General features: G+C 44.7%; 1 protein-coding gene across 3 annotated transcripts in view; it reads right to left on the bottom strand.

The window, feature by feature from the left end:
• The window catches only part of LOC135551748 (CUB and sushi domain-containing protein 3-like), an 826,047-nt gene that overhangs the window by 368,663 nt on the left and 429,884 nt on the right, over positions 1-27,500 (bottom strand). For all 3 annotated transcript variants that reach the window (XM_064982949.1, XM_064982950.1, XM_064982951.1), the window contains one exon: positions 21-142. In XM_064982949.1, the coding sequence (XP_064839021.1) occupies positions 21-142 (122 nt within the window). The remainder of the gene's footprint in view (positions 1-20; positions 143-27,500) is intronic.

The raw sequence follows: 27,500 nt of genomic DNA, 5'->3' as shown, positions 1-27,500 counted from the left end.
GTTTGGTTAGTCCAGCCTACCTTGTTGGGGTTGGTGGCGGTGAGAATCCAGACACACTGAGCATTGGACTCATACTGGATGGGGAAGTTGGGAGAAGTGAATGTTCCAGCAGGACCTTGAAGATTTGAGCCGCATGTTTTCACTGTAACAAAAATAAAAAGAGATGGAGAGAGAGAAAGAGAAGGAGAGAGAAATAAATAATAATGGTTATTCATTTAACATTTTGACATTTAACAACCTGGCAAACACAAAAGTTGTGGTTAATTAGAGACAGATGATCCCAAATGCCACTGTGTGTGTGTGTGTGTGTGTGTGTGTGTGTGTGTGTGTGTGTGTGTGTGTGTGTGTGTGTGTGTGTGTGTGTGTGCGTGTGCGTGTGTGACGGCACTTTATGTCTGCGGTTTTGGCTCACATTGAGTGCTCGTATTAATGAAATATCGGCAGAACATAGAGAAAGTCAGGTTGAATGGCCCTAAGATTCCTACCAAGAATTATACTTTTAAAGATTCTGCCTGCTGCTATCTGAACCAGATTTGTTTCCTGCAGTCAAATTACCAAATTGCCCTCTAGTGGCCCCATGGGAGGAATAGTATTAATATTTAAACTTGTTGTTGTTGTTGTTACCTCAGAAAATCCAGTGTTTCTATGTCAAACAGTTTTGTTAAAATTGAGTCTTCTGTAATGTACAGTATATATGTAACGGTTTTCTGTATGCGAAGGAGAGTCGGACCAAAATGCGGCGTGGCTATTGTGATTCATATTTTACTGAAACAAGGAAAACACAAATCAATACGAAAACACCAAACGTAACACGAAAACCAAAACAGCCTATACTGGTGCAAACTAACACACGACAGAAACAAGGACATAAGGACAATCACCCACCAAACACTCAAAGAATATGGCTGCCTAAATATGGTTCCCAATCAGAGACAACCATCAACACCTGCCTCTGATTGAGAACCACTTCAGACAGCCATAGACTAACCTAGAACACCCCACTAAGCTACCATCCCAATACATGTGAAAAAAAAACAATACAAAACACACCACATACAAAAACCCATGTCACACCCTGGCCTGACTAAATACATGAAGAAAACACAAAATACTAAGACCAGGGCATGACAGAACAGAGGGGCAGCTCTGGACTGAGGGGTAGCTCGGGACTGAGAGGAAGCTCAGCACTGAGAGGAAGCTCAGCACTGAGAGGAAGCTCAGGCAGGTAGTTGGCTCTGGCAGATCCTGGCTGGCTGGCAGTTCTGGCAGATCCTGGCTGACTGACGGATCTGGAAGAGTCTGGCTGACTGGCGGATCTGGAAGAGTCTGGCTGACTGGCAGATCCTGGCTGACTGGCGGATCTGGAAGATCCTGGCTGACTGGCGGATCTGGAAGAGTCTGGCTGACTGGCGGATCTGGAAGAGTCTGGCATACTGGCGGATCCTGGCAGACTGACGGCTCTGGCTGCTCCATGCTGACTGGCAGCTCTGGCTGCTTCATGCTGACTGGCTGCTCTGGCTGCTCCATGCTGACTGACGGCTCTGGCTGCTCCATGCTGACTGACGGCTCTGGCTGCTCCATGCAGACTGGCAGCTCTGGCAGCTTCTTGAAGACTGATAGCTCTGGCTGCTTCTTGCAGACTGGCAGCTCTGGCGGCTTCTTGCAGACTGGCCGCTCTGGCGGCTTCTTACAGACTGGCAGCTCTGGCTGCTCCATGCAGACTGGCAGCTCTGGCAGCTCCATGCAGACTGGCAACTCTGGCAGCTCCATGCAGACAGGCAGCTCTGGCTGCTCCATGCAGACTGGCAGCTCTGGCTGCTCCATGCAGACTGGCAGCTCTGGCTGCGCTGAACAGGCAGGAGTGGATGTGGACCCCACTCTAACAAAGTCTTAGTCCATCTTCCTCGCGTCCTTAGATAGGCGACCCTCGCCGCCGACCTTGGCCTGGTAGTCCTCACCAAGGACCCCACTGGACTGAGGGGCAGCTTGGGACTGAGGGGCAGCTCGGGACTGAGGGGTAGCTCGGGACTGAGGGGTAGCTCTGGACTGAGGGGTAGCTCGGGACTGAGAGGAAGCTCAGCACTGAGAGGAAGCTCAGCACTGAGAGGAAGCTCAGGCAGGTAGGTGGCTCTGGCAGATCCTGGCTGGCTGGCGGTTCTGGCAGATCCTGGCTGACTGACGGATCTGGAAGAGTCTGGCTGACTGGCGGATCTGGAAGAGTCTGGCTGACTGGCGGATCCTGGCTGACTGGCGGATCTGGAAGATCCTGGCTGACTGGCGGATCTGGAAGAGTCTGGCTGACTGGCAGATCTGGAAGAGTCTGGCATACTGGCAGATCCTGGCAGACTGACGGCTCTGGCTTCTCCATGCTGAATGACGGCTCTGGCTGCTCCATGCAGACTGGCAGCTCTGGCGGCTTCTTGCATACTGGCAGCTCTGGCGGCTTCTTGCAGACTGGCAGCTTTGGCGGCTTCTTGCAGACTGACAGCTCTGGCGGCTTCTTGCAGACTGGCAGCTCTGGCTGCTCCATGCAGACTGGCATCTCTGGCAGCTCCATGCAGACTGGCAGCTCTGGCTGCTCCATGTAGACTGGCAGCTCTGGCTGCTCCATGCAGACTGGCAGCTCTGGCTGCGCTGAACAGGCATGAGACTCCAGCAGCACTGTAGAGGAGGAATTCTCTGGCAGCGCTAAACAGGCGGGAGACTCCGACAGCGCTGTAGAGGCGGAAGGCTTTGGCAGCGCTAAACAGGCGGGAGACTCCTGCAGCGCTGGAGAGGAGGAAGGCTCTGGCAGTGCTAAACAGGCGGGAGACTCCGACAGCGCTGGAGAGGAGGAAGGCTCTGGCAGCGCTAAACAGGCGAGGGCACTGAAGGCTTGGTGCGTGGTGCTGGCACTGGTGGTACTGGGCCGAGGACACGCACAGGAAGCCTGGTGCAGGGAGCTGCCACCGGAGGGCTGGTGCGTGGAGGTGGTACTGGGTAGACCGGACCGTGCAGGCGCACTGGAGCTCTTGAGCACCGAGCCTGCCCAACCTTACCTGGTTGAATACTCCCGGTCGCTCTGCCAGTGCGGCGAGGTGGAATAGCCTGCACTGGACTATGCAGGCGAACCGGGGACACCGTGCGCAAGGCTGGTGCCATGTAAGCCGGCCCAAGGAGACGCACTGGGGACCAGATGCGTAGAGCCGGCTTCATGGCATTTGGCTCGACGCTCAATCTAGCCCGGCCGATACGCGGAGCTGGAATGTACCGCACCGGGCTATGCACCCGCACTGGGGACACTGTGCGCACCACAGCATAACACGGTGCCTGCCCAGTCTTGTAACATAACACCCCCCCCCAAAAAAACAACGTAATATATCATATGAAATGGACGTCGTTGTTCGTGAGTGCTACTTTTGAAAACCATGAACCTTAAGCTATGATTCCAGTTGTCATGTACTAGCACGGCATGCGGTATCGCAGCGTCAACTCTCGGTCCAAGAGGCATCTAAACAGCTTCTACCCTGAAGCCATAAGTCTCCTGAACAGCTAATCAAATGGCTACCCAGAATATTTGCACCCCCCCCATCTACATCACTGCTGCTACTCTCTGTTGTTATCTATGCATAGTCACTTTAATAACTCTACCTACATGTACATATTACCTCAGTTACCTCGACACCGGTGCCCCCTCACATTGATTCTGTCTGTACCGATACCCCCTGTATAAAGCCCCGCTATTGTTATTAACTGCTGCTTTTAATTATTTGTTATTCTTATCTCTTACTTTTTTGGGGGATATTTTCATAAAACGGCATTGTTGGTTTGTATGTAAGCATTTCATTGTAAGGTCTGTTGTATTTGACGCCTGTGACAAATACAATTTGATTTGACTGGAAGCCTATTAGAGTGTAGCCATACGATTAAAACAGGAAGTAAAAATTAGAGTGTAGCCATAGGATTAAAACAGGAAGTAAAAACCATCCGGGTCACTCTCTGCCTTATTAACATTATTTGTTGCTTTATTTCTCTGTTTTCCAGGGGAGATGAGGAAGTGTTTGGTGGTACTACGAGCCAGTGAGCCAGGCAGCTGATAAAGTCATTCCTGGGTATTTATCATGTCAGAGTCATGGTCATGATAAGATGTGAACTACTGCCACTTTAGAGGTTCTAATATCCTTGACCTGGTAAGCGACAATAAAACAAATGGCACGGTCTCTTTAATTCCCGAATTCTGACGCTAATGTTTCAAATAATCTGTATAGGAAATAATAGACATGGAGTCAATCAACTGTCTAACCAGCATCAGCTAGCGCACAGGGGGAGAATAGCATTAAGAAACATTGAGAGCAACGAGCTCATTGTGGAAGTAAGATTTCCTCTTCACAATACGACTTTGCTAATTAGCATTTTCTTTTGAATAAAAGCAACACACTTCCTATTACAATCTCATTATCGGAGAGCAATAACAGATCCTCATCGAAACAGAAAGCGACAGAGAGAGAGATACAGACAGAGAGAGCAATAGAGAGAGAGAGAGAGAGAGAGGGTGGGAAAGAGGAGAGGGCAGAGGGAGAGAGAGAGAGAGAGAGAGAGAGAGAGAGAGAGAGATCAGAGCAGAGGTCATGATCAGATGAGCTCCTGCATTTTTCAGCATTTTCTTCAAAAAATAGTTAGATAAAGTTAGATAATTGGATTTTTTTTGTCAGGAACACATACAGGATGCTACCCTCTACAACATAACCCTCACTTCAAATCAAAACTCAAAACCTACAACCTGATTTTGGACGGAATTACGGAATTACCTGGAAGACTACCAAGGATTATCATTCTATACAGCAAACTCTCTGGAAAACAACAGACACCTGAAAACACCACCCAATCTGGAACTGAGTGAGTAATGTTTAGTATGAAACTATATTCTATTTCCAAAAGCCAAGAAGAAAAATACACTACATTACTTTATAAGGACTGAATTCTAACATAATTCTGCCAAGCCCATTAGCCCAACAATGTCAGGAGAGTCAAACAGTCTACTCTAACCAAATGGAGAGGCCTTAGAAGCTGCCTCCCGCTGTTCAGATGTAATTAAAATACAGTACCCTGTGTATGTAAAGAATCATAAGGCAAGAAAAGATTACAAAATGAAGCTCCTTATGGAAAATCAGGAGAGACTTTTTGCAGACTATTACAAAAATGGGAACATCAGCAACCTTATCTTCCACACAAACCATCCTCTGGCATGGCACAGTGCTATATTAACACACTACCCCTCTGTTAAGAGAGGGGGTGGAAACGAGGGGTGGAAACTCAGGATACTTGACAACGAGGACTCTGAGTCAGCTAATATAAATCTCTATAAGTCCGGAACAGTAATGGTACAGGGTAACCGCAAACAGTTTCAGCTGGACTTTCACCTAATTAAAGAATGAGCCCAGCAGGAGAAGCTCTCCCTTGATAAAGATACCCCCACCACGAGCGGGTCAGACTAGACCTCTTCGTTATATAACCCCACAGACAAGCAACCCCCAGTCAACCTCCCAGCACAGAGTACTACTCCCTCATTGAAATGAAGAAAAAATTCACCCAGCTGGAGGTAAGGTAGGTGGAGCTGGAACAGCAGGTGATGACACTCCAGTCAGCACAGACCCAGACAACAGTCAAGCACAACACCCTCTTAACCAGACCCGGAGTGCTGGAGGTGGAGAGAGACATATCTGCACTCTGGACAGTGGTGGGACAACTTCAACAGAAGAAAGAGCAGGAACAGGAGAAGAACAGAGCACTAGAAGAGAGGATCAGACTGCTGGAGGAGAGGGTGAGGGGGATGGCGTGTGACAGAGAGCAACCCACTAGAGGTGGCCACCCACACAGAGAAGACAGCAGAAGAGCCCAGCTCAGCACCCAACAAAAGTCTCGACACCACAGCAGAACAGTCCACACCAGACCCTGACCATAGAGTCGACATCACAGCAGAGCAGACAAATGAAGAACCCCAAGTCCAGCGACTCACACTGCCTCTGAGCACCCCCCCCCTGTCAGCCACCCTGTTAGCCCTTCTGACAACCCCCCACACCCACTGAGGACAAACACGAGACACAGATTGTACTCCTTATGGACTCAAATGGGAAATATATAATGTAAAATATAAAATATATAATATAAAATATATAATATAAAATATGAAATATAAAATATAACATATAAAACTTTTTCCCAAAAACAGTGTTTCTTTGGTGTCCAAACACTTTGGTGTCCAAACACCCAGCCGCCCAAGACCTTCTGTCTGAGGCCCAACTCGGTTCACCTAGTCACATAATAATACACCCAGCTCCCTAGACCTTCTGTCTGAGGACCAACTAGGGTCACCTAGCCACATAATAATACACACAGGCACAAACGACCTGAGAGCATAGCAGGAAAGGTTGGCCACAGCACTGAAGGGAGTGATTGAAAAAGCTTCTTCTACTTTCCCCAATGCTCAAGTGGTTATCTCCACCCTGCTACCACAAAAAAACTTCCACCCTGCCACAATACAGCGGGTAAACGCAAGTATTTCCCATGACTGTGCCTCAAAACCAAATGTTTTCTTGGCCCACCACTCCACCCTGGACTTGAACAGCCTCTATGACCAGGTCCACCTCTACAAGGCAGCAGTGCCCACCTTTGCCCGGACTCTAAAGGACATCACTCTCAAACGTATCCCCAACACTTCACACAGGAGGAACAGATCAATAGACACCCCACCCAGACCAGCAAGTCACTCTCCCAGACCTGCGGGACCACCCCCTGGACCTACACATAGAGGACCCACTCCAAGAGGACTTACATCCAGACCACAGCACCCCCAGACACATCCACACCCCCACCCCCACCCCAACCAATCAACACCCCTCCCCACGTTAACCATGCCCATACCCCATTTAGGCCCCCTCAGATCAGACCTATGCCACTCCTGCCCATCCCATGCACCCCACCCCCGCAAGAGGGCCTCAACATGGAAGTCACACATACGCCCAGGTAGTGAGCGGGCAAACAGGCCCAACCCCGACTCTTACACTAGCCCGAGCCAATGGCATGTACCAGATGCTCAGCAGGCTCTGCTCACACTTACTGGCCTGAGGCCAAACCACGACCAACAACATCGGACACTTTATGGAACACAAAGCCTTCACTATATCATCCTGGAATATCCAAGGCCTGAGGTCATCTGCCTTTGGCCTAAAGAGCAGGAACCCGGACTTCACCAAAGAAATCGGTAATACAGACATTGTCATCCTGCAAGAAACCTGGTATAGAGGAGACGGACCCACTGGTTGCCCTCTAGGTTACAGAGAGGTGTGAAACAGGGAAGGGACTCAGGGGGGATGCTAATTTGGTATAGAGCAGAGCTAACTCACTCTATTAAATTAATCAAAACAGGAACATTTTACATTTGGCGAAGGAATTCAAAAGGAAATTATCTTAAAAGAGAAAAATGTCCTCCTGTGTGCTATCTATATCACCCCACTAGAATCCCCATACTTGAAGACAGCTTCTTCATCCTGGAGGGGGAAATCAATCATTTCCAGACCCAGGGACATGTACTAGTCTGTGGTGACCTAAATGCCAGAACCGGACCTGACACCCTCAGCACACAGGGGGACAAACACCTGCCTGCAGGTGACAGCATTCCCTCCCCCATATGCCCCCCTAGGCACAACTATGACAATATAACCAACAAAAACGGGTCACAACTCCTGCAGCTCTGTCACACGCTGGGTATGTACATAGTCAATGGTAGGCTTCGAGGGGACTCCTATGGTAGGTACACCTATAGCTCATCTCTTGGCAGTAGTACTGTAGACTACTTTATCATTGACCTCAACCCAGAGTCTCTCAGAGCGTTCACAGTCAGCCAACTGACACCGCTACCAGACTACAGCAAAATCACAGTCCACTTGAACAGAGCAATACTCAATCATGGGGCATCAAAGCCAAAGGAACTGAGTAACATTAAGAAATGCTATAGATGAAAGGAAAGTAGTGTGGAAACCTACCAAAAAACAATCAGACAACAAATTCAATCCCTTTTAGACAACTTCATAGACAAAATCTTCCACTGTAATAGTGAAGGTGTAAACTTGGCAGTAGAACATCTTAACAGTATATTTGACCTCTCAGCTTCCCTATCAAATCTAAAAATCTAAAAATCTCAAATAGAAAACCGAAGAAAGTGAATAAAAATGACAAATTGTTTGATGAAGAAAGCAAAAATCTAAGAAAGAAATTGAGAAACCTGTCCAACCAAAAACATAGAGACCCGGAAAACCTGAGTCTACGCCTTCACTATGGTGAATCACTAAAACAATACAGAAATACACTACGGAAAATCAAGGAACAGCACGTCAGAAATCAGCTCAATGTTATTGAAGAATCCATAGACTCTAACCACTTCTGGGAAAATTGGAAAACACTAAACACACAACAACACAAATAATTATCTATCCAAAATGGAGATGTATGGGTAAACCACTTCTCCAATCTTTTTGGCTCTATAACAAAGAATAAAGAGCAAAAACATATACATGATCAAATACAAATTTTAGAATCAACTATTAAAGACTACCAGAACCCACTGGATACTCCAATCACCTTGAATAAAATAAAAACCCTCCAACCCAAAAAAGGCCTATGGTGTTGATGGTATCCTTAATGAAATGATGAAATGTACAGACAACAAATTCCAATTGGCTATACTAAAACTCTTTAACATCCTCCTTAGCTCTGGCATCTTCCCCAATATTTGGAACCAAGGACTGATCACCCCAATCCACAAAAGTAGAGACAAATTTGACCCCAATAACTACCGTGGAATATGCGTCAACAGTAACCTTGGGAAAATCCTCTGCATTATCATTAACAGCAGACTTGTACATTTCCTCAATGAAATCAATGTACTGAGCAAATGTCAAATTGTCTTTTTACCAAATGACCTTACAACAGACCACGTATTCACCCTGCACACCCTAATTGACAACCAAACAAACCAAAACAAAGGCAAAGTCTTCTCATGCTTTGTTGATTTCAAAAAAGACTGACTCAATTTGGCATGAGGGTCTGCTATACAAATTGATGGAAAGTGGTGTTGGGGGGAAAACATACGACATTATAAAATCCAAGTACACAAACAACAATTATGCCGTTAAAATTGGCAAAAAACACACATATTTCTTCACACAGGGCCGTGGGGTGAGACAGGGATGCAGCTTAAGCCCCACCCTCTTCAACATGTATATCACCGAACTGGCGCGGGCACTAGAAAAGTCTGCAGCACCCGGCCTCACTCTACTAGAATCTGAAGTTAAATGTCAACTGTTTGCTGATGATCTGGTGCTTCTGTCACCAACCAAGGAGGGCCTACAGCAGCACCTAGATCTTCTGCAGAGATTCTGCCAGACCTGGGCCCTGACAGTAAATCTCAGTAAGACCAAAATAATGGTGTTCCAAAAAAGGTCCAGTCGCCAGGACCACAAATGCAATTTCCATCTAGACACCATTGTCCTAGAGCACACAACAATCTCTACATACCTTGGCCTAAACATCAGCGCCACAGGTAACTTCCACAAAGCTGTGAACGATATGAGAGACAAGGCAAGAAGGGCTTTCTATATATATAATATGACATTTGTAATGTCTTTATTGTTTTGAAACTTATGTATGTGTTCACTGTACATTTTTATTGTTTATTTCACTTTTGTATATTATCTACCTCACTTGCTTTGGCAATGTTAACACATGTTTCCCATGCCAATAAAGCCCCTTGAATTGAATTGATAGAGAGATACAGACAGAGAGAGCGAGAGAAACAGCTCCTCCAATATATCTGCACTAAACGCACACACGCACGCACGCACGCACGCACGCACACACACACACACACACACACACACACACACACACACACACACACACACACACACACACACACACACACACACACACACACACACACACACACACACACACACACACACACCTATTGTACTAGAATTTACTTGTTCAATGAATACGAATATTTATATATATGCAACAGAAAGAATGTTAGCTGTTATCCTGTTTATCTCACTCTTAACAACTTATTAGTTAGTAGTTAGTGTATTTCTGACTGCTATTCTTTCTCTTTGCAACATGAAATTGCTATCAGTCAGCATTTAGAACATTCAGGGCCTAAACTCATCAACCTATCAGTCAGCATGTAGAACATTCAGGGCCTAAACTCATCAACCTATCAGTCAGCATGTAGAACATTCAGGGCCTAAACTCATCAACCTTTGGACTGAAGAGTTTACCACTGGAGTTCAACAGAAATCTTAAAGATGTTGACGTCATCATTCTGCAGGAGACATGGTTTAAGGCTGACATTGTCACTCACTGCCCCACAGGCTACAGAGAGAAAATTGTGCCATCACAGAAACAGAGCTATGTCAATAGAGGCAGAGACTCTGGAGGATTGATCATTTGGTACAAATCTGAAATACAACAACTAATTGTTCCCCTAAAAATTGGTCGATATCACATTTGGTTAAAACTGAAAAAAATAACTTGTATTGACAGAAGAATATGTGTTCCTTAAGTACACATTGCCCCGCAATGTACAGTGGGGCAAGAAAGTATTTAGTCAGCCACCAATTGTGCAAGTTCTCCCACAAGATGAGAGAGGCCTGTAATTTTCATCATAGGTACACTTCAACTATGACAGACAAAATGAGAAATAAAATCCAGAAAATCACATTTTAGGATTTTTTTATTAATTTATTTGCAAATTATGGTGGAAAATAAGTATTTGGTCACCTACAAATAAGCAAGATTTCTGGCTCTCACAGATCTGTCATGTCTTCTTTAAGAGGCTCCTCTGTCCTCCACTCATTACCTGTATTAATGGCACCTGTTTGAACTTGTTATCAGTATAAAAGACACCTGTCCACAACCTCAAACAGTCACAATCCAAACTCCACTATGGCGAAGACCAATGAGCTGTCAAAGGACACCAGAAACTATTTGGGGAGATTCACCACCTCTTGGCCACAGTACAGTAGACTATATGATCACAGACATTGACCCCTTCTCTCTCAGCTCATTCACTGTCAAGCCACTAACACCTCTGTCTGATCACAGCCAAATTACGCTGTTCCTCAAAAGAACAGACATGGAAACAACCAGACATTCACAGCCCAGTAAGCTGTACAACATCAGACATTCACAGCCCAGTAAGCTGTACAACATCAGACATTCACAGCCCAGTAAGCTGTACAACATCAGACATTCACAGCCCAGTAAGCTGTCCAACATCAGACATTCACAGCCCAGTAAGCTGTACAACATCAGACATTCACAGCCCAGTAAGCTGTACAACATCAGACATTCACAGCCCAGTCAGCTGTACAACATCAGACATTCACAGCCCAGTCAGCTGTACAACATCAGAAATTCATACAGATGGGCACAAAACAGCACAGAAGAAAACCAGAAAGCAACCTGGAACCAAAATATCCAGACACTCTTAGATAACTTTCTGGACAGCACATTCACTCACAGCAAAGAAGACATCAATCTAGCAGTACAAAACATCAACTATATATTCAGGCAAACAGCAGAGGAAGCACAATTGAAATTGATAAAAAACAAAACAAAAAGATCACAGATGACAACTGGTTTGATGCAGATTGTAGAATTATGAGGAAAAAACTTAGAACACTTTCCAACCAAAAGGACAGAGACCCAAATAATGGTGAATTACGCCTTCATTACTGTGAGACTTTAAAACTCTATAAACGTAACACTCAGAACCAAAAAGGCACAGTACAACAGCAAGCAGCTGACACTAATTAATCCATAAACAAAAACAATTGCTGGAAAAATTGGAAAAAACAAAAAAAATCTAAACAAGAGTAATTAGCGATACAAAATGGTGACCAATGGACAACCCATTTTAAAACACTCTACAACACTGTTCAAATCGACACAAACGCAGAACATCGCCAAATTCATGAGAAGTTGAATGGATTAGAAAAAGCTATAAAGGACAATTAAAATCCATTGGACTCCCCAATTCCTGACCAGGAGCTCTATAAGAAACTTCAGGCTCTGAAATTTAAAAAAGCATGCAGACCTGATGGCATCCTAAATGAGATGCTCAAACTCACTAGTGCAACATTTCAATTGGCTATATTAAAACTGTTTAATTTGATCCTGAGTGTAGGTTATTTCCCTGACATCTGGAATCAAGGACTCATAACCCCAATCTTTAAAAACTGAGACAAATTTGACCCTAACAATTCCAGAGGCATTTGTGTGAACAGTAACCTGGGGAAGGTTTTCTGTAGTATGATAAATGTAAGAGTTCTAATCTTCCTTAATAAGCACAATGTCCTGAGTAAAAGCCAAATTGGATTTATACCAAAACATTGCAGAACTGATTATATTTACACCCTACACACCATGATAGATAAACATGTCCACCAAAATAATACCAACAAATACGCTTGCTTTATCGAATTCCAAAAAGCATCTGATTCTATTTGGCACACAGGACTGTTCTACAAAGTTATTGAAAGTGGTGTAGGGGGTAAAACACATGACATAATTAAATCAATGTATACTGGCAATACCTGCAGCATTAAAATTGGCAAAAAATAACAGAATTATTTAACCAGGGGCGGGGCCTTCGTCAGGGTTGCAATCTGAGCCCTGCACTCTTCAATATTTACATCAACGAATTGGCCACTGTCTTCTAGAAAAATCCTAAGCCACTGGTGTTAGTCTCCACAATTCAGAAGTTAAATGCCTACTCTTCGCAGATGACCTATGCCTGCTGTCACCCACAGCACAAGGCCTACAGCAGAGCCTGGACCTGCTAGAGCAGTACTGCCAGACCTGGGCCCTGGCAGTAAACCCCAAAAATACTAAAATAATGATTTTCCAGAGAAGATCCAGATCTCAGGGAATTAGACCAAAGTTCTCAATTGGTACAAAATATATAGAGTACTGCACACACTACAATTACTTAGGTGTAAAAATAATCTCAACTGGACACCTTAATGAGGCAGTGAATGAACTGAGAGAGAAAGCACGCAGGGCATTCTACGCCATGAAAAAGCAAATTCAAATTGAAATAAAATTTGGCTAAAACTAATTGAATATGTCATTGAACCAATTGCACTTTATGGCTGCGAGGTGTGGGGTCCACTTGCAAAACAAGATTCCATCAAATGGGACAAACACCCAATTGAAACCCTGCATGCAGAGTTCTGTAAGATTATCCTACATGTCCAGAGGAAAACTACAAACATTGCATATGCAGGGCAGAATTAGGCCAATATCCACTAATAATAAAAACTCAAAAAAGAGCAATTAAGTTTTGGAAACATCTAAAATACAGTGACCCCCTCTCATATCATTACCAAGCCCTGCAATGCCAAGAGCTGAACAAAGAAAAGAGTCCCCTCATCCAGCTGGTCCTGGGGCTGAGTTCACAAACCTGTTCTACTAACGCACTGAAGCCTCATGACCAGAATATCCAATCAATCAGGATAAACCAAATTACAACACAGTCAAATCAAAACTATATTTCTTATTGGGAAACACAAGCACAAACACAAAGCAAAATGGTGGTGCTATCTGGCCCTACACTGTGGCTAAATATTTGACCATGGTTACTGATCAAAACCTTAGAATAACCTTGACAAAGCACAGGCTCAGTGAGCACAGCCTTGCCATTGAGAAGGGTAGACACAGGAAAACCTGGCTCCCTGTAGAGGAAAGGCTGTGCAACCACTGCACAACAGCAGAACCTGAGATGGAGCTGCATTTCCTGACAAAATGTAAAATATATAAAACAATTAGAGAGTGTAATTTCCCCAAATTGGAAACCCTTATTCAAGGTTTCAAAGACCTCTCTGATGAGAGTAGGCTACCCATCCTGTTGGGGGAGGACGCAGAGAGCTGTGGGTTGGCAGCACACTACATTGCTGCCTGCCATAAGTTGAGGGACAGTGTCTGACAGACCAATTAACCTGCACATGTCCTCTACTGTATGCTTATTGTTATTGTTATTGTTAATGTATGATTATTTTGACACTTGGTTATTGTTTTTACTGTTGTCCCGTTGACAATTTTGATTCTCATTTTTTATATTGTAAATATCCAAAATAATCTTTGGCAATATGTACATTGTTACGTCACGCCAATAAAGCAAATTGAATTGAATTGAATTGAGTTGAATTGAGAGAGAGAGAGAGAGATACAGACAGAGAGAATGAGAGAGAGATAGAGAGAGATAAAGACTGAGATAATGAGAGCGAAAGATGGACAGAGATAATGAGAGAGAGAGATAGACAAAACAGAGCACCAATGAACGGTTAAATAGAAATGCGTGATTAACACTGCGTACCCTTGGGCTGTCCTGAATATATAGATCTAGGCAATTTTCTGCATGATTTCAAGTGGCATCTTCCGTAATTAGTTTGTGCCGCAGGAACAAACAGGCTCGCAGGTGATACCCAGTCAGTGATATAGTGGCCATCTAAAGGTCAGGGTACCACGGTGAGAAAGAAAGTGCCGGAAAACTTTGTAGAGGAAGGGAGAGGAGGAGAGGTGGTTGGAGGTGTGACAGGGGATTGGGGGACTGTGACACAAACAGACATACACAATGGGTTCAGTGAGGGAGGAGAGAATCAGGGGCATTGTTCTGTGATAGTATGGTGCTGTAGGAGGCTATACAGTATGTGTGTGTCTCTTTCTCTATGTACACTACCGTTCAAAAGTTTGGGATCACTTAGAAAATTCCTACGCCTATGTAGATATTCCATAAAGAATCTGCCGTTTCCAGATACAATAGTCATTTACAACATGAACAATGTCTAAACTGTATTTCTGATAATTTTGATGTTATTTTAATGTACGAAAAAAATAGCTTTTCTTTCAAAAACAAGGACATTTCTAAGTGACCCCAAACTTTTGAATGGTAGTGTACATATGCCAGTTTGTGTGTATTTGTGCGTGTGTGTGTGTGTGTGTGTATGGACTGCATGATGTCTGTAAGTATATGTTTGTTTGTGTGACAGACAGAAAGAGAAAGAAAGAGAGAGACAGCGAGAGACAGAAAGAGAGAGCAAAAGCAAGAGAACGAGAGAGAGAGAATTGAATTGAGAGAGAGAGAGATAAAGAGAGCGAGTATGTGTGTGTACAGTATGCATGTGTGTGTCTCTGTTTCAGCGTGTGCCTGTTTGTGTGTCTGTGTATGTCTCCACCGCGGGGAGTCTTGTTCTCAGTGCTCCTGGCACCCAGTGGTGAAGGCAGCTGGCCTGATAGTAGACAGAGACCTCACACAGTGTCTGGTAACTTGGTGCTTACACACCCGATTACACACTCACACACCCCCCACGTCCAAGCCTGTATGTCTCACTCTAGCACAGTGTCTAAGTAGCATAGTAATAAGGTCATGAACCCTTTACTGCCCTCGCTCCCTGTGTATTTTGTTTATCTCTTCCTCTCTCCTTCTCTCTCTCTCTCTCTCTCTCTCTCTCTCTTTCTCTCTCTTTCTCTCTCTCTCTCACTGCTACTGTAGTCAACACAATAAGAGCAGTATCACAAAAGCGATGAGTGAAGAGTGGTATTAAAAATTCCTCAAAGTCAGTCTCCCTAGCTAGTCCCTCCTGTCTCCATCTGTCAAAGTGCTTTAGGGTGTCTTGGTCTGTTTCCACATTTACACCGTGACAACCACATATGGACATAGAGAAGCAAGATAGCGCCGACAGACATGGCAGCTCTGCTTCTAGCTCCTAAGCAACATTTTTGTTGTTGTTGTTGTGTAATTTCTTACTTTATTAGCCCAGAAAGTTATTTGCGTTATTACATTCAACCGGAAAGAACTTTTGGATATCAAGGAAATGGTAACTCACCAGCATTTACGACCAGGAATACAACTTTCCAGAATTCGATCCTTTGTTCGAACCCTCCAGGGCGATTGTACTTATCTCAGAGGCTGCCGGCGGAGAAGAGGTATTTTGAGTGGACTTCTAGTCCGACTCAGGAGATGTGCACACCATCCACCACTTCCGAGTATATTACTCACTAATGTTTAGTCTCCGGACAATAAAGTAGATGAGCTCAGGGCGAGGATCTCCTTCCAGAGAGACGTCAGGGGCTGTAACATACTCTGTTTCACTGAATCATGGCTCTTTCTGGATATACTGTCCCCTCCAAACAGCTGGGTTCTCAATACAGTGCGTAGACAGGAATAAAGAACTCTCCGGAAAGAAGAAAGGCGAGGGTGTATGTTTCATGATTAACTACTCATGGTGTGATTGTGATAACGTACAGAAACTCGGGTCCTTTTGTTCATTCGACCTAAAATACCTCACAATCAAATGCTGACAGTATTATCTCCCAAGATAATTATTTCTGGTTATATAGTCACAGCCGTGTATATTCCCCCTCAAGCCGATACCACGACGGCCTTCAAGGAACTACACTGGACTTTGTGCAAACTGGAAACCAAATATCCTGAGGCCACATTTATTGTAGCTGGGGATTTTAACAAAGCAAATTTGAGGAAAATGCTAAAGAAGTTCTATCAACACATTGACTGGAGTACTCGCGCCGCTAAAACACTCGACCACCACTACTCCAATTTCCAGGATGCCAACAAGGCCCCCAGCCCTCCCTTCGGCAAATCAGATCATGACTCCATTTTGCTCATCCCTTCCTATAGGCAGAAACTCAAACAGGAAGTACCCGTGCTAAGGTCTATTCAACACTGGTCTGACGAATTGGAATACATGGTTCAAGATTGTTTTGATCATGCGGACTGGGATATGTTCCGGGTAGCCTCTGAGAATGACATTGACGTATACACTGAAACAGTGATTGAGTTCATCAGGATGTGTATAGCGGATGTGGTTCCCATTGTGACTATTAAAACCTACCCGAATCAGAAACTGTGGATAGATGGCTGCATTCGCGCAAAACTGAAATCGCGAACCACCACATTTAACCATGGCAAGGTGACTGTGAATATGGTCAAATACAAACAGTGTAGTTGTTTCCTCCGCAAGGTAATCAAACAGGCAAAACATCAGTACAGAGACAAAGTGGAGTCGCAATTCATTGGCTCAGACACGAGACGTATGCGGCAGGGTCTACAGGTCTTGCTCCAAACACCTTCTTCGACAGCTTTGAGGATAACACAGTGCCACCGAATGGCCAGCTCCCAAGGCATGTGGGTTCTCGTTTTCCGTAGCAGACGTGAGTAAGACATTTAACCGTGTTAACCCTAGAAAGGTTGCCGGCCCAGATGGCATCCCTAGCCGTGTCCTCAGAGCACAGCGCAGACCAGCTGGCTGGAGTGTTTACAGACATATTCATTCTCTCCTTATCCCAGTCTGTTGTTCCCACTTGCTTCAAGATGTCCACCATTGTTTCTGTACCCAAGAAGGCAAAGGTCACTGAACTAAATTACTATCGTCCCGTATCACTCACTTCTTTCATCATGAAGTGCTTTGAGAGGCTAGTTGAGAATCATATTACCTACACCTTACCTGATAACCGAGACCCACTCCAATTAGCTTACTGCCCCAATAGATCCACAGACGATGCAATCACCATAGCATTGCACACTGCCCTATCCCATCTGGACAAGAATGTTGTTCATTGACTATAGTTATACCTTCAACACCACAGTATTCTCCAAGCTCATCATTAAGCTCTGGGCTCTGGGTCTGAACCCTGCCCTGTACAACTGGGTCCTGGACCTCCTGACGGGCCACCCCCAGGTGATGAATGCATGAAACAATGCCTCCAATTCACTGATCCTCAACACAGGGGCTTCACAAGGGTGTGTATTCAGCTCCCTCCTGTACTCCCTGTTCACCCATGACTGCATGGTCATGCAAACCTCCAACTCAGTCATCAAGTTTGCAGACGACACAACAGTTGTAGGCCTGATTACCATCGAGAAAGCCTACATGGAGGTTATGTGAGGGCCCTGGTGGAGTGGTGCCAGGAAAACAACCTCTCACTCAACGTCAACAAAACCAAACAAAGTAGATGATTGTGGACATTAGGAAACAGCAGATGGAGCACCCCCCTATCCACAACAACCGGACCGCAGTGGAGAAGGTAAAAAGCTTCAAGTACCTCAGCGTACACATCACCAATGATCTGAAATTGTCCAACCACACAGACAGTGTGGTAAAGAAGGCACAAAGCCGCTCTTCAACCTCAGGAGGCTGAAGAAATTTGGCTTGGTCCCTAAGACCCTCACAAACTTTTACAGATGCACAATCGAGAGCATCCTGTCGGGCTGTATCACCGCCTGGTACGGCAACTGCACCGCCCGCATCACAGGGGGCACACTACCTGCCCCCCAGGACACCTACAGCACCCGATGTCACAGGAAGGCCAAAAAGATAATTAGGGACATCAACCATCCCAGCCAAGGCCTGTGAGGTCAGTACAGGTGCATCAAAGCTGGGACCAAGAGACTGAAAAACAGCTTATCTCTCAAGGCCATCAGACTGTTAAATAGCCATCACTAGCCGGCTACCACCCGGTTACTCAACTCTGCACCTTAGAGGCTGGTGCCCTATATACATTATTCACTATTCACTATTCATTATTCACTTTAATAATGTTTACATATGGCTTTACTCATCTCATATGTATATACTGTAGTCCATTCTAATGTATTTTAGTCAATGCCACTCCAACATTGCTCGTCCTAATATTTATATATATCTTAACTACATTATTTTACTTGAGATTTGTGTGTAATGTTGTGAATTGTTCCTAGCACTGTTGGAGCTAGGAACACAAGCATTTTGCTACACCCGCAATAGAATCTGCTAAATATGTGTATGTGATCAATAGCATCTGATAAATATGTGAATGTGACCAATAGCATCTGCTAAATATGTGTATGTGAATAATATGATTTGATTTGATTTGAAATGAGATTTGTGACTGTTGAGTTTTGGGGTGGCCAGTGTCATCATGGGCTCAGAGAAACAGAATCTGTATTCTATCTAGGTGACGTATATCTAGGCATGCCTGTGTTCCGCATTCTGACAGCTCAATTACTGCTTACTAAATGAAGGGCCTTGGCTTTGCCAGCTCTGCTGGGTGCACAGCGTACCCTATAGCAAGCATGCTGAGCAGCCAAATAGAAATGATCTATACAATTAATGGATTAAGGGACACGACGGTGAGCAAACAATTCATTACTCGGCCAATGACATTCTGTCACTTTCTATCCACTACCTTCACAAATAACAGAAGGGAACGGGGTAGGGCTACATTGTCTGCTTCATCTCTCACTGAGGGATATTGGTCATCCTATGTTTCGGGAGAGGCAAAATGAAGCCTCTAAAATCAGACTTTGGATGTCTTTAAGTTGCTGGGTTGTTACTATGTTTTTTGTTTTGCCAAGCTAATGAATAGTTCAGAAATCCTCTTTGTGTTATCATCTCAGCTCTCCCAGAGAGGGATGGCAGCCAAGCCAGGGAGATAAGCCGCCACTTCAAGACATCAAGATATTTAGCTTTAGTTGTTGATAAAACGCCCTGCACGTGTCACTGTTGATAAAATGCCCTGCACGTGTCACTGTTGATAAAACGCCCTGCACGTGTCACTGTTGATAAAACAATCTGCACGTGTCACTGTTGATAAAACGCTCTGCACGTGTCACTGTTGATAAAACACTCTGCACGTGTCACTGTTGATAAAACGGCCTGTACGTGTCACTGTTGATAAAACACTCTGCACGTGTCACTGTTGATGAAACGGCCTGCACGTGTGACTGTTGATAAAATGGCCTGCACGTGTCACTGTTGATAAAAGGCTCTGTACGTGTCACTGTTGATAAAACGCCCTGTACGTTTCACTGTTGATAAAACGCCCTGCACGTGTCACTGTTGATAAAACGCCCTGCACGTGTCACTGTTGATAAAACGCCTTGTACGTTTCACTGTTGATAAAACGCCCTGCACGTGTCACTGTTGATAAAACGCCCTGTACGTTTCACTGTTGATAAAACTCCCTGCACGTGTCATTGTTGATAAAATGGCCTGTACGTGTCACTGTTGATGAAACGGCCTGTACGTTTCACTGTTGATAAAACGCCCTGCACGTGTCACTGTTGATAAAACGCCCTGTATGTTTCACTGTTGATAAAACGCCCTGTACGTTTCACTGTTGATAAAACGCCCTGCACGTGTCATTGTTGATAAACGCCCTGCACGTTTCACTGTTGATAAAACTCCCTGCACGTGTCATTGTTGATAAACGGCCTGTACGTGTCACTGTTGATGAACGGCCTGTACGTTTCACTGTTGATAAAACGCCCTGCACGTGTCACTGTTGATAAAACGCCCTGTATGTTTCACTGTTGATAAAACGCCCTGTACGTTTCACTGTTGATAAAACGCCCTGCACGTGTCACTGTTGATAAAACGCCCTGTACGTTTCACTGTTGATAAAACTGCCTGTACGTGTCACTGTTGATGAAACGGCCTGTACGTTTCACTGTTGATAAAACGGCCTGAATGCGTCACTGTTAATAAAACTCCCTGTACGTTTCATTGTTGATAAAACGCTCTGTACGTTTCACTGTTGATAAAACTCCCTGTACGTTTCACTGTTGATAAAACGCTCTGTACGTTTCACTGTTGATAAAACGGCCTGTACGTTTCACTGTTGATAAAACGGCCTGTACGTTTCACTGTTGATAAAACGCCCTGTACGTTTCACTGATGATAAAACGCCCTGTATGTGTCACTGTTGATAAAACGCCCTGTACGTGTCACTGTTGATAAAATGCCCTGCACGTGTCACTGTTGATAAAACGCCCTGTACGTTTCACTGTTGATAAAACGGCCTGTACGTGTCACTGTTGATAAAACGCTCTGCACTTGTCACTGTTGATAAAACGGCCTGCACGTGTCACTGTTGATAAAACGCTCTGTACGTTTCACTGTTGATAAAACGCCCTGCACGTGTCACTGTTGATAAAACGCCCTGAACGTTTCACTGTTGATAAAACGGCCTGTATGTGTCACTGTTGATAAAACGCTCTGCACGTGTCACTGTTGATAAAACGGCCTGCACGTGTCACTGTTGATAAAACGCCCTGAACGTTTCACTCATTTCACTTGTTTTCTCTCCTATTGTTGGTGTTTTATGTCCAGCGACATTCAGGCTGACCTTCTCCTGGGGGAAAATGAGCCAATTCAGCAGGAGGAATAAAGATTAGCTGGTCTGACTGGCGACTTGGAGGAACGGGAGGAACAAACAAAACTATCGCCACTGAGAATGATCAATGACATCATTAACCCTGAGCCAAGGTACTCTGCCTTTTTCCCTTCCTGTTTCAGCCCCTAATGTTTCCGCACACACAAACAGGAGTAATCTCATCTCACACACCTACACACAGGGACAGAGAGAAAGAGAGAGAGAGAGACTCACACACCTACACACAGGGACAGAGAGAAAGAGAGAGAGAGAGACTCACACACCTACACACAGGGACAGAGAGAAAGAGAGAGAGAGAGACTCACACACCTACACACAGGGACAGAGAGAAAGAGAGAGAGAGAGACTCACACACCTACACACAGGGACAGAGAGAAAGAGAGAGAAAGACTCACACACCTACACACAGGGACAGAGAGAAAGAGAGAGAGAGAGACTCACACACCTACACACAGGGACAGAGAGAAAGAGAGAGAGAGACTCACACACCTACACACAGGGACAGAGAGAAAGAGAGAGAAAGACTCACACACCTACACACAGGGACAGAGAGAAAGAGAGAGAGAGAGACTCACACACCTACACACAGGGACAGAGAGAAAGAGAGAGAGAGACTCACACACCTACACACAGGGACAGAGAGAAAGAGAGAGAGAGAGACTCACACACCTACACACAGGGACAGAGAGAAAGAGAGAGAGAGACTCACACACCTACACACAGGGACAGAGAGAAAGAGAGAGAGAGAGACTCACACACCTACACACAGGGACAGAGAGAAAGAGAGAGAAAGACTCACACACCTACACACAGGGACAGAGAGAAAAAGAGAGAGAGAGACTCACACGCCTACACACAGGGACAGAGAGAAAGAGAGAGAGAGAAACTCACACACCTACACACAGGGACAGAGAGAAAGAGAGAGAGAGAGAGAGAGAGAGACTCACACACCTACACACAGGGACAGAGAGAAAAGAGAGAGAGAGAGAGAGAGAGAGAGACTCACACACCTACACACAGGGACAGAGAGAAAGAGAGAGAGACTCACACACCTACACACAGGGACAGAGAGAAAGAGAGAGAGAGAGAGACTCACACACCTACACACAGGGACAGAGAGAAAGAGAGAAAGAGAGAGACTCACACACCTACACACAGGGACAGAGAGAAAGAGAGAGAGAGAGACTCACACACCTACACACAGGGACAGAGAGAAAAGAGAGAGAGAGACTCACACACCTACACACAGGGACAGAGAGAAAGAGAGAGAGAGACTCACACACCTACACACAGGGACAGAGAGAAAGAGAGAGAGAGAGACTCACACACCTACACACAGGGACAGAGAGAAAGAGAGAGAGAGACTCACACGCCTACACACAGGGACAGAGAGAAAGAGAGAGAGAGAGAAACACCTACACACAGGGACAGAGAGAAAGAGAGAGAGAGACTCACACACCTACACACAGGGACAGAGAGAAAAAGAGAGAGAGAGACTCACACGCCTACACACAGGGACAGAGAGAAAGAGAGAGAGAGAAACTCACACACCTACACACAGGGACAGAGAGAAAGAGAGAGAGAGAGAGAGAGAGAGACTCACACACCTACACACAGGGACAGAGAGAAAGAGAGAGAGAGAGAGAGAGAGAGACTCACACACCTACACACAGGGACAGAGAGAAAGAGAGAGAGACTCACACACCTACACACAGGGACAGAGAGAAAGAGAGAGAGAGAGAGACTCACACACCTACACACAGGGACAGAGAGAAAGAGAGAAAGAGAGAGACTCACACACCTACACACAGGGACAGAGAGAAAGAGAGAGAGAGAGACTCACACACCTACACACAGGGACAGAGAGAAAGAGAGAGAGAGAGACACACACCTACACACAGGGACAGAGAGAAAGAGAGAGAGAGAGACTCACACACCTACACACAGGGACAGAGAGAAAGAGAGAGAGAGAGACTCACACACCTACACACAGGGACAGAGAGAAAGAGAGAGAGAGAGAGAGAGAGAGACTCACACACCTACACACAGGGACAGAGAGAAAGAGAGAGAGAGACTCACACACAGGGAAAGTGGCTGCGGAATATTGCCTGCCTATTTCAAGGTGTAATTTGCAATACTGTCCACAGAAAAACTCGTAATACATCATTTACAGCCAGAAGCAGTGCTCTACACAGGATAGTTTTATGTTTTTATTTAACTAGGCAAGTCAGTTAAGGACAAATTCATATTTACAAATGACGGTCTACCTCAGCGGATGCGTCGCCCTATGGGACTCCCAATCACGGCCGGTTGTAATGCAGCCTGGCATCAAACCAGGGTCTGTAGTGATGCCTCTAGCACTCGGGTGCCCCAGTTAGGAAGCCCTGTTTTATTGACATATATTTATACATGAATCACATCAATGATCCACCGTGTACAGATGTTTTAGTAGCTCAGGATTATAATCATATGATATTATTAGTCAATAAATATTTTTTAGTTTTAAATAAATCATTTTAAAGAAATAGCTGGATGTCCTGACACGTTCTAACTTTACATTCATTTGAAGTATTACACTACATTAAAAGTATATTATGTACTGTATTGTTGAATTTGAAGTCTCTCTAATCAACAGTCTGTCTTTGGATGCGTCCCAAATGGTAGCCTATTTCCTATATACACTACGTGACCAAAAGTATGTGGATACCTGCTCGTGCCATTACAAAATCATGAGTATTAGTACGGAGTTGGTCCCCCCCTTTGCTGCTATAACAGCCTCCACTCTTCTGAGAAGGCTTTCCACTAGATGTTGGAACATTGCTGCGGGGATTTGCTTCCATTCAGCCACAAGACCATTAGTGAGATCGGGCACTGATTTTGGGGCGATTAGGCCTGGCTCGCTGTCGGCAATTCATGGCAAAGGAGTTCGATGGGGTTGAGGTCAGGGCAATGTACAGGCCAGTCAAGTTCTTCCACACCGATCTCGACAAGACATTTCTGTATGAACCTCGCTTTGTGAACGGGGGCAATGTCATGCTGAAACATGAAAGGGCCTTCCCCAAACTGTTGCCACAAAGTTGGAAGCACAGAATTGTCTTCACTGGAACTAAGGGGCCCGAACCATGAAAAACAGCCCCAGACCATTATTCCTCCTCCACCAAATTTACATTTGGAACTACAGTAAACTTTGGGGCAGGTAGCGTTCTCCTGGCATCCGCCAAACACAGATTCATCTGTCGGACTGTCAGATGGTGAAGCGTGATTCAACATTCCAGAGAACTTGTTCTCATTGCTCCAGAGTCCTTTGGCGGTGAGATTTACACCACTTCAGCTGACACTTGGCATTGCACATTTTGATCTTAGGCTTGTGTGCTGCTGCTCGGCCATGAAAACCGATTTCATGAAGCTCTCGACTAACAGTTCTTATGCTGACGTTGCTTCCAGAGGCAGTTTGGAACTCGGTAATGAGTGTTGCAACTGAGGACAGACGATTTGCACTCACTATGCACTCCAGCACTCGGCGGTGCTATGTTGAAAGTCACTGAGCTCTACAGTAAGGCCATTCAACTGCCAATGTTTGTCTATGGCTGTGTGCATGGCGGTGTGCTCAATTTTATACACCTGTCAGCAACAGGTGTTGCTGAAATGGCCGTATCCACTAATTTCAAGGGGTGTCCAGATACACCTGAATATATAGTGCATTAATTTTCATTAGACCCTGGTCAAAAGTAGTGCACTAAATAGGGAATATATTATCCTTCTAATTAAGTCCAACTGGCAGTGGTTACAGCAGTGTTATACGTTGTGATATTATAAACTGCCTGTGTATATTTAGTCACATCAACACTCGTCCCCACCTCTTCCATGCTTCAAAGACACTGCTAATCAGAGTAAAGTAGTGAAAAAAGTCTGAAGAATGCATCTGCATATGGGCCTAACCATCTGTCTGTTTTTGTCATGTGGCCATATGGCTCTAGTGTTTTACTAATGTAAATGTACTGAGATATGGTGGTAGATAAGTCATTTGTGGAACACAAGGACGTTGCAGAGACAGAAAACAAGATTCACCAAGAGTGCCTGTGATTCACTTGTTTTGGTATACAGTAGTGAGCTGTTACGCTTTGGTTTGACGGGGGGTTTATCAATGTTTGCACTTGCCAAATTGGTCACGATTCATTGGCCAACAGAGAGGCTCTCTCCATCGAACGCCAATCTGTCACTGATTAATCATCAGCTCAAATTGAATCAAGGTAGAACACTGTAAAAGTCAGAGAACAGGATTACTCCACAAAGTATTATCATACTGTAGCTGCATCAAGGGAATTATCTTCAGAATTCAGGATAATTCAATGACCCTTGACCTACTGTACGAAGCTGAACAAAGCTCTAATTGCATCCCCCTCTGAGGGAACACAACAGCAGCGCTAAGTATGAAACATTTTAGACTGCTATATTAGAAAAACAAGATTACTCAAATCCAACTAAAGAGTGTGAAATGGTTTGAAGAATCCAGGTGGGTTTAAAGTGAAATGTCCAGGCACTTAGGTGGGTTTTAAAGTGAAACGTGTAGGTATTTTTGATATGCTCTATGCCCAACAAATAAGCCTTATAAATATATAGTTGAAGTCAGAAGTTTACATAGACTTAGGTTGGAGTCATTAAAACTTGTTTTTCAACCACTCCACATGGCTTTATGTCATGGCTTTAGAAGCTTCTGATAGGCTAATTGACATAATTTGAGTCAATTGGAGGTGTACCTGTGGAGGCATTTCAAGGCCAACCTTCAAACTCAGTGCCTCTTTGCTTGACACCATGGTAAAATCAAAGGAAATCAGCCAAGACCTCAGAAAATTCATTGTAGACCTCCACAAGTCTGGTTCATCCTTCGGAGCCATTTCTAAATGCCTGAAGGCACCACGTTCATCAGTACGAACAATATTACACAAGTATAAACACCATGGGAACACGCAGCCGTCATACCGCTCAGGAAGGAGACACGTTCTGTCTCCTAGAGATGAACGTACTTTGGTGCGAAAAGTACAAATCAATCCCAGAACAACAGCAAAGGACCTTGTGAAGATCCTGGAGGAAACAGGTACAAAAGTATCGATATCCACAGTTAAACGAGTCCTATATCGGCATAACCTGAAAGTCCACTCAGCAAGGAAGAAGCCACTGCTCCAAAACCGCCATAAAAAGCCAGACTACGGTTTGCAAATGCACATGGGGACAAATGGAGAAATGTCCTCTGGTCTGATGAAACAAAAATAGAACTGTTTGACCATAATGACCATTTTTATGTTAGGAGGAAAAAGGGGGAGGCTTGCATGCCGAAGAACACCATCCCAACCGTGAAGCACGGGGGTGGCAGCCTCATGTTGTGGGGGTGGCAGCCTCATGTTGTGGGGGTGGCAGCATCATGTTGTGGTGGTGCTTTGCTGCAGGAGGGACTGCTGCACTTCACTAAATAGATGGCTTCATGAGGAAAGGAAATTTAAGTGGATATATTGAAGCAACATCTCAAGACATCAGTCAGGAAGTTAAAGCTTGGTCGCAAGTGGGTCTTCCAAATGGACAATGACCCCAAGCATACTTCCATACATAAGGTGTATGTAAATATCTAACTTCAACTGTTTCTATGACAGAACAAACTGATCTGCCACCAGGTATTACTTAGGCAAACAGCAAGCTTAGCTTTAATTAACATTTTTAAAGATCACAACAGGATATAGCACATTTCCTAAATATCTAATGGGTCTATGTGAATAGTGTATAAGAAGTATTTTGTTTGTCTTAACAGTAAATGTCTTTCTTAGTTTTGATTTAATGTAATATTGTATTTGTGTTGTGTTGTCTACAACTGTTCTGTACTGTATTTGATGTTTAGTGTGCACCCCAGGAAGAGTCACTGCTGCATGAGAAAGACTTAATGGGGATACTAAGAGAAAAGCGAGAGACATGGGTCTTATTAGACAGACTCCAGAGACATCATGGGTCTTATTAGACAGTCCAGAGACATGGGTCTTATTAGACAGTCCAGAGACATGGGTCTCATTAGACAGTCCAGAGACATGGGTCTTATTAGACAGTCCAGAGACAGGGGTCTCATTAGACAGACTCCAGAGACATGGGTCTTATTAGACAGTCCAGAGACAGGGGTCTCATTAGACAGACTCCAGAGACATGGGTCTTATTAGACAGACTCCAGAGACATGGGTCTTAATAGACAG

This window comes from Oncorhynchus masou, chromosome 13 (genome assembly GCF_036934945.1).
Source record: "Oncorhynchus masou masou isolate Uvic2021 chromosome 13, UVic_Omas_1.1, whole genome shotgun sequence".
Taxonomy (NCBI): Eukaryota; Metazoa; Chordata; class Actinopteri; order Salmoniformes; family Salmonidae; genus Oncorhynchus; species Oncorhynchus masou.
Note: the sequence above shows the minus strand (reverse complement) of the source record. Positions and strands in the feature narration are given on the sequence as shown.